The sequence below is a fragment of the Engystomops pustulosus genome, chromosome 5, assembly GCF_040894005.1.
Source record: "Engystomops pustulosus chromosome 5, aEngPut4.maternal, whole genome shotgun sequence".
Classification (NCBI taxonomy): Eukaryota; Metazoa; Chordata; class Amphibia; order Anura; family Leptodactylidae; genus Engystomops; species Engystomops pustulosus.
The window spans coordinates 108750765-108762955 of NC_092415.1; the positions used below are offsets into that span (position 1 = coordinate 108750765).

Sequence of the window (12191 nt, forward strand, 5' to 3'; positions counted from 1 at the left end):
GGTTCCGGCTAACTCTAGGCCTCCGGACCTCAAATCATTCACTGTTCTCCCCATACTCATCAGTCTGTCCCATGCAAAGAAAAAGTAAGAACACTCTGCTTAGAATGGGGGGGGGCCCTCTGACTCCTCTATTCCATAATCCTGCCTTCCCACTTGGCATGGGCAGACAGAGATTCCTCTGTTGGGAGGCTTTTTCCGACATCAGCCTGGGCCAGATTGTGGATGGCGAGTCCATCCCCACATTGGAGTCCCTGAGGGCCTCCCATCCTGACATCCCATTGTCCTGGTTGGACACAGACATCTTACGTAACGGCAGACCCAGACCGCACTGCGTTCAGGTCGTCTCCCACGGCCCTGGAAGCCTTATTCAGAATGTCCTCCTCACCAGCTCATGCTCTCTCTGCCATATATGGCTTGTTGTTGGAGGATGCCACTCCTGGTAGGCCGAATTATATCGGAGCATGGGAGGCAGCTCTCTCTGTTGAGCTAACAGATGAGGAGTTAGACAAGGCCTTCTTATTCTCACATAAGATGCCACTACCCTGTACTGCTCAGGAAAAAAAAATGATAAAATACTGTCCAGGTGGTATAGGTGCCCCCCTCGGCTTCGCAGAATTTTCCCAGAAGGGCCACTCCTTCTCCTCAGTAAGCTCTAATCGATTATACCTAGTAGTATCTCTACCATTAAGAAAGGCCTTCTTCGTCACTTTTTGACTGCTGCCCGTACAGTAATCCCCAGACATTGGAAGAGCCCACATCCCCCCACGATAGTTGAGAGGGTCCAGGAACTTGGGTTTATTCGTAGAATGGAGGAGATGGTAGCTAATGATTCTGCAGATCCTGGAAAGATGAACAAAGCATGGGTCCCTTTTTACAAATTCACAGGAATTTCACGATCTCCTGTCATAGGTGGAGTACGCCATAAACCCAGTCTACCAGGTTCCCCACCCCTTGTATATACCCCCTCTGCCTCCCCCATACCCCCCCACCCCCGTTTTTTCTCCTTTTAAATACCTATGTTTGTCTCCTTGTATTCCGTTATTTTTGTGGTCGAATTGGTACACATTATAATAGTAAAATGTATGGGATGGCACTTTGGGGTTTCTTACTCACAGTAATAAGCTTTGATTCCTATCCCCAACTTATAATGAGCATATGATCTTGATACTCCTGATCCTGCGTAATCAGCCTTGTACTGCCATCACCTGTTTGTACCGTGTCTTTACTAATAAATGTTGATTATACATAAATTTATTTTAAAAAAATATTAGTTTTGAGTTTGAGGAAATCTAAATATTTTGAAACACAACTTACTTTTCTTGCCTTCTTATATTGTATTTCTGAAAATCTAAGAAGAAAAAGTGAAGACATACTTTACTTTCAATTGGAAAATTAGATTATAAAAATGTACATTCTAATATTCCCATTTTATTTACAAATTCAATTTGTTGCTACACTTTCCATAAAATGTGTTGACTTATCTTTATCTTCCTTCTCAATTTATTTGCATTTTCTTAGCCCCTTTCCAACTGACACTTATACCATTGCTGAACCCAGAAGACCAAAAAACAAGTTTGAATTATAAAAAAAGGCTTTTTGTTCAAAATCGCATTGCTATTTGATTTCATATATTCTGTGAAAATATATAGAGAACTTTTTCACAAAGTGCAATTACTAATATGATACATAGTTGTTCTCCAAGTATGTCCTTTTCTCTGGGTTCTAATATCAGCCAACAATTGAATGTTTACATTGACAGCCCAATATTTTCTCTGTTGGGGAAAAAAAGAAAGGCTGAGCTTCAAGTTATTCTCAACTCCTTTTTTAACCCCTTAAGGACGCAGCCATTTTACAGCTTAAGGCTCAGCCCGATTTTTTGGATTCTGACTTGCTTCGCTTTATATGGTTATAACTTTTGAACACTGTTACTTATCAAAACGATTCTGAGATTGTTTTTTCCCCACATGTTGTACTTCATTTTAGTGGTAAATTTTGGCTGATAAGTTTTGCGTTTATTTACAAAAAAAAGAAAATATGATAAATTTTTTGAAAAATTTGCCATTTTCGAAATTCTAAATCATTGCGTTTTCAGGCAGATAGATTTACCACCTAAATAAGTTGCTGAATAACATTTCCCATTTGTCTACTTTACATTTTCATAATTTCTGAAATGTCTGGATAATTTATTTTGATGTCACGCGGCTTACAAATAGAATATCGCTTTTCCGGATTTTCAGAATTGACTATTTTGGGGATAAATACAGTTTTGAATGAAATTTTACATATTTAGCATCAAACCCCCCTATATAATCTACCCATTTTCAAATCTGCACCCCTCAATCTATCAGAAACAGCTTTTACGAAGATTGTTAACCCCTTGAGATCTTCATAGTAATTGAATCAAAATGGAGGTGAAATTTAGAATGGTCATATTGTTCCCTTATACATTCATTTAGCACTAAAATTTACACATTTCCAAAATATAAAAAGAGAAAACCCACCATACAATTTGTTCAGCAATTTCTCCTGAGTACAAAGACCCCCCACATGTGGCTGTGACTTGTTTTATGGGCGCACAGCGAGACGCAGAAGGGAAGGAGAGCCCTGCAGCTGCCAGGATTTTAGTTTCCTCATTGGCCCCTTTTGAAGGCTATAAAATTTTCGCTTTTTCGTTATTGGGGCCATGTGACGGCATTTTTTTTGCGGGATGAGATGCTTTTTCCATTGTTACCATTTTGGGGTTGGTATCACCTATTGTTGAAAATTTAGGAACTTTTTTTGAGGGCAGGAGTAGAAAAGCATCAATTCTGTACTGGATTTTTGACTTTTTTTTTTTTGGTGTTCCCCGTATAGACTAATAATCATGTTAGCTTTATTCTATGGGTTGATACGATTACGGGGATACCAGACATGAATATATTTTCTTACGTTTTACTAAATTTGTCAAACAAAACCCTAATGTGGGGAAAAATCTATAATTTTTGTATTGCCGTCTTCCAAGTGGCATAACTTTGTTACGTTTTTGGCTACGGAGCTGGTTGATGGCTTGTTTTTTGCGGGACATGTTGTACTTTGCACCAGTATCATGTCTAAGTACATATGGTTTTTTGGTCGCATTTTATAGCATTTTTTGTGGGATTGAAAAGGTAAAAATCATAATTTTTGGAGGGTTTATAACAGTTTTTTTTTACGGCGTTTATCGTGGGGGTTCAATAATGATTTACTTTTATTCTACGGGTTGTTACGGACGCGGTGATACTATATATGTGGGGTTTGTGTTATGATTTAGACTTTTTTTTTGAGTTATATGTCTCTTTATATGTTTTGGGGGTTTGGGGCATTTTTAGTGATTTATGGCTTTATTTTTTTATTGAATAACTTTTTTTTTTACTTTTTTACTTTTATACCATGGTACATGAACAAGAAATCCTCTGATTGCTTGTTCATGATAATATTCTGCAATACTCATGTATTGCAGAGTATTATCAGTGTCAGCCTATGCACTTGCATAGGCTGGCACTTTGCCAGTAAGATGACGTCACAGACGCCATCTTACTGGCAATTCTTGCTAGTAACTCTGGGGTCCAGATCGGACCCCAGAGTTACTATAGCAACGATCGGCGCCCCCCGAAAACGGTTCGGGGGGGCCGATCGTGGGGGAAAGACACCCCAGATGCTTGTTAGATGCCGCGGTCGCGCTGACCGCGGCATCTAAAGGGTTAAGCACCCGCGATCGGAGACAACTCCGATCGCGGGTGTTACACTGGGGTGCCGGCTATTAGTTACAGCCGGCACCCCGTGTTTCCCGATGCCGGTTCGGCTCTGATCCAGAGCCGAGCCGGCATAGGCGCCGTGGCGGATATATCCGCCACTGAGCGCTAAGTCACTGCGCTCCGTGACGGATATATCCGCCGCGGAGCGTGAAGGGGTTAAAAGGTGTTGTTTGGCCTCCCATTCTTTTTGGTACTGAACAAACATCGGCAGAATAGGTCATCAGTATCCAGTCATTCCCAGACCCTTTGATCCTCAGAACCAATACACTTGATGGAGCAGGAAGGAGAAGGCAATGTACAGTGGCAAGAAATTGAATCTCCTATTCCCTGCCAATTCATTGGTATTAAAAAATGGATGAGTGGCCAGACAAGCACATTAAATATGCCTTCTCAACAAGCTTGTCCTGCTTAAATCTTGCTGTAATTTTTTCTGAAGTTTTTGCAAAGCTCTTGACATGCTTCTGCGAGAACAGTTAAAGATTGTTAAAAGACATGTTGGAATTGTATGTACATATATTAAAAGAATAAGAAGAATTTACTAGAACGCCCTATGGCAAATATAGTACAAACTAAATTGGAACACTTTTTATTAGTTTTATAGAGGCATTGTGTGATTCCTAGAACTGAATGATTTTGGAGACCCCACTAGTGAAACATCAGGTCAACCCCAATACACCACAAAAGACATATTTTACTGAAAAATTTAGTTACACACCACTTTTAACACCGATGCGGGAGGAACAGCTCTTTGAATCCTGTCAAAGAAACATAAGAGGAGTAAAAGATTCCTACCAAGCACATTAACTACGGTACTAATGTTCTATTACATTGATAAGCCCCTGGTAATTTACTGGGGAGGTGCAACACCTGGCACATCAATAAGGTGTCATTTTCTGTGGTATGTGCTGGTGTTTTCATTTATAAGTGAAAGAGTGGCGATTCGGGCGTTTAGGCCCCATTTTCCATTACGGTGTTCATGGCTAGGAATGATAGAACAGGCATTTTGCGACACAATGATACACAACATATTTATGATTTTTACTATTTGTATAGGTGTTCTAGGGAAAGGGTGGGCGATTTAAACTTGACCTTTAATTTTTAAATAATTTTTTAAAATATTTTTTTTACATTTATTTATTTACTATTATTTCAGACCATCTAGGGTACTTTAACCCTACAGGGTCTGATTACTCATACTATATACTGCAATATTAATGTATTGCAGTATATAGCAATTTCACAGATGATCTCCTATCGCTGACATTGGCTGGCTATTGGAGAACACTATACATGGCAAGCCTACAAGTCTATGAAACTGTAGGCTTCCAATGGGAACCAATTGCCACGCTCTGATGATGTTAGGGTGGGTGACAAATGGCCATCCAAGATGGGGGCACCCATCGGCAGAGATTTTAGGTGCCAGCACCCACTGCGGCAGTAACAGGCGGGTGTCAACTGTATTATACAGCTGGCACCCGCTGTGTATGGAGAGAGGTCAGCCCCTGAGCTCTCTCCATACACCCCTCACAGCCCCAGGACTTAATAGTACATCCTGGTGCAAGTAGTGGTTAAAGAACAAGTCTAAAATAAAAGTGTAACAGCATCATACAGAATCTGCTCTGTGTGAGTGCTTTGAAACCATGTAGTGAACTTATCTTCTGTTTAGCATTTGAAAAAGTGGGGTTATAAATACATATGCACCAGTGTTCTGGCCAAGTTGGATTTGCTTTTCTCCTCTCATTTAAAATGGGTGGAAATTAACATATTATAATTCATAATTACCAGAAAAATGGACATGCAAACATGAGATTTTATGTATTGTGGGGTGGATGCTGCAAGTTCTACTGCAGAGTTTGAACTATAACCAACAAAAGGGAAGCCTGTTTTAGGATAGGTCATTAGTAGTTCATCGGTGGTGGTGTGCAAGCAGGTACAAACACGGCCACTAGTGTAATGGCCCAACACTGCCGCATAGAGGTCAATGGATCAACTGCTTTTGACCTATCCTATAAATAATTGTGCTCCCAAAAGATGGAGAATAAAAATGAGACAACTTACGTTCACAATCAATGTTTTTTCTTCCTGTTCCACTTTAATAGAGTGTTTCCTGACAGCCAAATTCCTTTCATAAAATTTTTGTTTTTTTGAATACAAGGGAAAGAGGTTTTTGTATGCGATGCTCTGTGAACAAAAGTTGATAAACTCTTAAAAATTCAAGTCTTTTTAATTCAACCCCCCCTCCCCCAAATCAGCAGTATACAATCTTTCCCAGTAATGCAAGCAATGGAAAAAACCACACCTTTTATAATTAGCACAAATATCTTAGAACTAATGTACTTGTATGAATGCATGTGTCCTGAACCTAACCCTGTCTGCCATGGTCTCAGCAGCTCCATTTCCGGTTAAAGCTATAAGAGATATTCCTGTTTCAGGATGCACCCAGTGTGGACTGGCTCTGTTTTCCGAAGCCAAATAATCCTCTTTCTCCAATGCAGGGACAACGATAGGTGTTTTAACACCACTGTAATAAAACTCCTTATTGTGGTTGTACAATAAATAACAGAAGGTTCACAACCCCCTTTATAGAAAACCCTTAGGAGCCAAGCAATGTAGTACTCCGTGAACAAACATCTTTGTTTTTTCATTTTTCACCACCCACCTTCAAAAATCCAAATTTTTTATTTTTCCATGTAAAGAGTTGGGTTTGTAAAGAGGGCTTGCTTTCTGCATAACAAATTGCACTTCATAGTGATGGTATTTAATATTCCATGCTGTGTACTGTGAAGCAGGAAAAAAAAAATCCAAATGCAGTGAAAATGGTGAAAAAATGCATTTGCGCCGTTTTCTTGTGGGCTTGGATTTTACATCTTTCATTGTGCACCCCAAATTACATGTCTACTTTATTCTTTTGGTCGGTACAATTACGGAAATAGAAAACTTATATGTGTTTTATATTGTTTTCATACATTTACAAAAATTAAAACCACCGGTTTCCAAAAAAAAAAAAAAAAAAAAAGGCATAGAGCTCAGAACTAAAGAGTTGCTCTTTCTACTCCAACTAAATTGAGGTGTTTTGTATACATGTACTACACTAGTTTTCTACTCTCTAGTGCACAGGTGTCAATCACAAGGCCGGATTTGGCCCACGGTCTTGTGTAATCCCGCCCGGCTTTCCCTTCATCAGGAGCGCGGCATAGCGACATGAAAACTTTGAGACTCTCCTTTGCCCGCTCCCCCGAAGCCGCAAACATCCTCTTCTGCCTCGCTCCTGTGTGCGCCCATTCTACACGCCAGCTCCGAAGCCGTCACACATGATGTGACGTCATCAGGAGTGCCAGCTGCAGAGCTGGCGAGAACAACAGTAGCATACAGGAGCGAGCAGAAACCTGCAGCTTTGGAGGAGGGGAGAAAGGAGAGGGGTTTTTTTTCCCCACAGCAGGGAAGGGCTGCTGGGATAGTGTGGGGCTCTTTGGCTGCAGGGGGTGTGGAAAGATAATAGGCACTGTGGCTGCTGCTGAGAGTAATGTGAATTCAAAGCAAAAGGTTACAAGTCTCTTTCTGCCAGGTGTGCACCACCAGAAAGTGGGTTCCTTTTTTTGCAAGGGAAAGGGTAATAGAGGAGATTAAAGCAGATAAAGAATAACTTTTATTTGATGTATGTTAAAATCACATTTTTATCTTATAGTTACAAAGTAGTAATGTGAACAAGTGTGAATATGAACTTAGAGGCAAGAAACGGAGGTGATAACTCCTATTTCTTGTTTAGCATGTACTCCCTTGAGTTGAGCGAATGCAGGAGGGTATGTTACATAGGTTTCAAAGCTTAAATCGAAACCTAAGCTTTGTGTAAGGATCGGATAAGCTCTGTTTTGGCTTTTCTGGTTCCTGGATAATATGCAGAGAAGAGGTGCTTATGTGATAATGCGTTACTTACAGCTTGTGTATTGAAAAATTGTAGTTATAAAATTACAGATTCTAAATAGTTAGTATGTTTATTGCTTCAATACACGGCTTTATGTTGCGAGCCCCGTCTGTATTATGAGAAGGTTTTATTATGGATTTAAACTCAGCGTGCTCATATCAGTAGCTGGTGTCATTAGTGGTGTTCACAGATAAATGTTGTCCAACTGTGCCCCGGTTGCTTTATTAGTGAGCCACGTACAGTTTTTACATTATAGCAGCTGTGTGTGAATTCAGTTGTGTGGCTGGCGTGTCGGAGCGAACATGCCACTCAGTCTTTACACTTGACATTATTCTCTGGTTCACAAAAGCAGTATGGAACAGACTACGTCTTAATTCCCTGAACACGGCTGGCTTGTATGATTATCCTGCCAGCGCAGATGCAACAATCCTAGTTCTCTAGTTATACTGGAATCTACAGAGGTATGATAAGCTTTACAAAACTCTATCTTCCTCTCTATGCATAGATACAATTGTGCGCGCCGGTTCTCTGTCACTTTTTAGTTGACCAGGAGTGATTCACAAGCATTTCCTCCAATAACATTTTCAGTCATTTGTTTGTTATATAGAATGTATTTTTGGTTTGTTTCTTAATGTATTGAAGTAGGTACTAGCTGATCGTTCTATTAGATTGTGTTTTTAACTGACTATTTTAAGGATGGTGTTTTGTTATCCTTCTTATTGGGGTACCGTATATACTCGAGTATAAGCCGAGGCCCCTAATTTTACCACAAAATACTGGGAAAATCTATTGACTCGAGTATAAGCCGAGGGTGGGAAATGCTTTGGTCACAGCCTCCCCAGTGTATATAGCCAGCCAGCCAGCCCGCCCCTGCCCCAGTGTATATAGCCAGCCAGCCCGCCCCTGCCCCAGTGTATATAGCCAGCCAGCCAGCCCGCCCCTGCCCCAGTGTATATAGCCAGCCAGCCAGCCCGCCCCTGCCCCAGTGTATATAGCCAGCCAGCCAGCCCGCCCCTGCCCCAGTGTATATAGCCAGCCAGCCAGCCCGCCCCTGCCCCAGTGTATATAGCCAGCCAGCCAGCCCGCCCCTGCCCCAGTGTATATAGCCAGCCAGCCAGCCCGCCCCTGCCCCAGTGTATATAGCCAGCCAGCCAGCCCGCCCCTGCCCCAGTGTATATAGCCAGCCAGCCAGCCCGCCCCTGCCCCAGTGTATATAGCCAGCCAGCCAGCCCGCCCCTGCCCCAGTGTATATAGCCAGCCAGCCAGCCCGCCCCTGCCCCAGTGTATATAGCCAGCCAGCCAGCCCGCCCCTGCCCCAGTGTATATAGCCAGCCAGCCAGCCCGCCCCTGCCCCAGTGTATATAGCCAGCCAGCCAGCCCGCCCCTGCCCCAGTGTATATAGCCAGCCAGCCAGCCCGCCCCTGCCCCAGTGTATATAGCCAGCCAGCCAGCCCGCCCCTGCCCCAGTGTATATAGCCAGCCAGCCAGCCCGCCCCTGCCCCAGTGTATATAGCCAGCCAGCCAGCCCGCCCCTGCCCCAGTGTATATAGCCAGCCAGCCAGCCCGCCCCTGCCCCAGTGTATATAGCCAGCCAGCCAGCCCGCCCCTGCCCCAGTGTATATAGCCAGCCAGCCCGCCCCTGCCCCAGTGTATATAGCCAGCCAGCCAGCCCGCCCCTGCCCCAGTGTATATAGCCAGCCAGCCAGCCCGCCCCTGCCCCAGTGTATATAGCCAGCCAGCCAGCCCGCCCCTGCCCCAGTGTATATAGCCAGCCAGCCAGCCCGCCCCTGCCCCAGTGTATATAGCCAGCCAGCCAGCCCGCCCCTGCCCCAGTGTATATAGCCAGCCAGCCCGCCCCTGCCCCAGTGTATATAGCCAGCCAGCCCGCCCCTGCCCCAGTGTATATAGCCAGCCAGCTAGCCCGCCCCTGCCTCAGTGTATATAGCCAGCCAGCCAGCCGGCCCCTGCCCCAGTGTATATAGCCAGCCAGACCCTGCCCCAGTGTATATAGCCAGCCAGACCCTGCCCCAGTGTATATAGCCGGCCGCCGCTGCCGGACAGATCGCTCAGAAGATATACAGGGGTCGCCGGAAAGGTGAGTTTAGATATTTATTTTTTTTACTCGAGTATAAGCCGAGTCAGGGTTTTTAGGCTTATACTCGAGTATATAAGGTAATTAACTGTTAAGTGTTTGGAAGCGTTTTGTTATTCTGTCTTCTACCAAATTTTTATTTGTTGTTTTTTCCGTTAATTGATCTAATATAATTCTCCTTTTGTGTAAGCTCTGTCTCATTTTTTATTTGTTTTAGGTTTTGTATTTTGTCTATTTGTTGTGTTATATTATATTGATTATTAATTTGTATTTTTCTCTCTCAAGAGGTAGAGGCAAACAGAAAAGGAATTAATTTTGGGACCCTACCTCCACCCCTCGGACAAACATATTCACAATTTTTCACATTACTACGTTGTCACTATAAGGTAAAAAGGTTATTTTAACATATATCAAATAAAAAAATTTTATCTGTCATCTAATCCCCTCTACTACCCGTTTTCCCATGCATAAAAAGTTTGCTGAAGGGAGTAGGTGTGGGCCACTGTAGCTGCTGCTTGGACGGGGGAGGTGTGGGGCACTGTGGCTGCTGCTATGGGGGGGGGGGGGTGCACTGTGGCTGCTTAGTGGGGCCCTTCTGGCTACTGTAGAGGTATTCTGGCTAATGGTTGCTGTGGGGACACATACTGGCCATGCCAATGTCTGAGGCCCCATTCACACATAGCTACTGCATTGTGGTTGCTTTACATATTGCACAGACTAACAATTAAAAAAAAGTTTGCATCACATTTAGTAAATGCAGGAGGAGCCTGTGTTTTGCAATGCAATCACAATGTGTGAGCGCAGCCTCAAGTTATAGTTGCTTAATATGATATTAATATCAATATGTTCATCTTTGTGGTTGCCCTCATGGGGCTGATTGTAATGGTTATTCTGTATAAATTACAATTTTACAGTAATAAAATTACATAAGGGCCCTTTAGCGCAACCACAAGGCTGTTGTGGTCCCCCGGTGAAAATGAGTGACACCTCTGCTTTAGTGTATGATGACTCTGTATAACCGTTTGAGGTTCTTTGTGCACAATTCTCATTGAGGTAGTAGAACACAACACAAACAAACTGCCATGTGAAACCTCTAGAAAAATCTAGCAATTCAGAAAAAAAGGAGGAGAAGTGAGAGGACAGTCTTAAATACAACTGCCAGGAGATCTCATCGACATTTGGAAAGCAGGTTAGGAGCCATGTCGTAATTACAGTAAATAAAGACAGTCAGAGAAGAACTATTCTAGTTGCCCTTGCCAACCAATCAGAGCTAAGCTTTCATTTTCCCAGAGATGCTTAATAAATCTGAGCTCTGATTGGTTCCCATGGGCAACTAGATCAGTTTTCTCTCAGACGCTTCTGATAAATCTTCCCCAAAGCCAACTTTTTCTACAAGGAAACAAAAGTGTAACGAAGTGGGCTCTGAATGCAATTTGAGCCATCTAAACGTATACAAATATTTGTAGTTAGAATTAATAACCCTACTTGTACTCACCAGGTAATTCTTTCTGTGTTTAAAGCTTTCAATGTGTTTCATAATGAAATACAGGGGTCCTATTACTTTGCAGAGACTGCACCTGAAAGCATCTTCGATATCCACTTCAGGGTATAGTTGAATTATGTATTGTAAACCTAAAAATAAATAATGATAAATAATGCGATTGCAGTCAAAATATGCGATTATAGTAAAAAAAAAAAAAAACAACGATTTTTGGTTGACTGTTAAAATCTGATAACAAGATGTATTCCGTATTCCTGATTTTCTATTTATGATTATAGGGGCTGACATCTTGGCTGAGCGCCAGTAACAGCATTTAGTTATATGCTTTACAGCAGTCTCATGGCTGAAGGAAGCTTGTAACACAATAGGATGTCACTTCCTTTGGTATCAAAAATCCCAGGGTCCAAGGAGGCCAATGATTGGCCGAAACTAGACTGGTGACTAGGATCACTGAATGGGTTTAGATAATTTAAAAGAGGGGTGCACAGCCTTTTTCGGCCCAAGGGCCACCTTGTCATGCGGCTACCCTGCAGAGGGTCTCACTATTTACCAAAACCCTAGATGCGCTAAAAACCATAGTACAGAGTAAATTCCCCCACAGAAACCACTACTGCATAATACACTCCACAGGGAATGGCAGGAGACAATCTCCAAGCTGTGCCCTCATGTGCTGTGCTGGAGTGTTACTTAGATAGCTCTGGTCTCACTGGTCAGCAGCAGGCGCTTGTGACCAGGTGACAGGAGGCAGGAGGCAGGCCCCGCCCCTCCATCTTGCTGACTGTAGTTTTTTTTGAGAGCTGGAAACCCTGGTTGCTATGGGCCAAAAAAGATACTAAATGAGGACAGAGAGACAAAATATAGAGAGGAATAATTCCCAGGGACACCTGGAGCAGAATTATGTAT

At 42.8% G+C, this 12191-nt stretch overlaps 1 protein-coding gene across 6 annotated transcripts in view; it reads right to left on the reverse strand.

Moving 5' to 3' along the window:
• The window catches only part of LOC140133138 (uncharacterized), a 95369-nt gene that overhangs the window by 65972 nt on the left and 17206 nt on the right, over positions 1-12191 (reverse strand). For all 6 annotated transcript variants that reach the window (XM_072152883.1, XM_072152882.1, XM_072152879.1 and 3 more), the window contains 4 exons: positions 11283-11419; positions 5832-5954; positions 4489-4528; positions 1315-1348 (listed from right to left, as the gene is read on the reverse strand). In XM_072152883.1, the coding sequence (XP_072008984.1) occupies positions 1315-1348; positions 4489-4528; positions 5832-5954; positions 11283-11419 (334 nt within the window). The remainder of the gene's footprint in view (positions 1-1314; positions 1349-4488; positions 4529-5831; positions 5955-11282; positions 11420-12191) is intronic.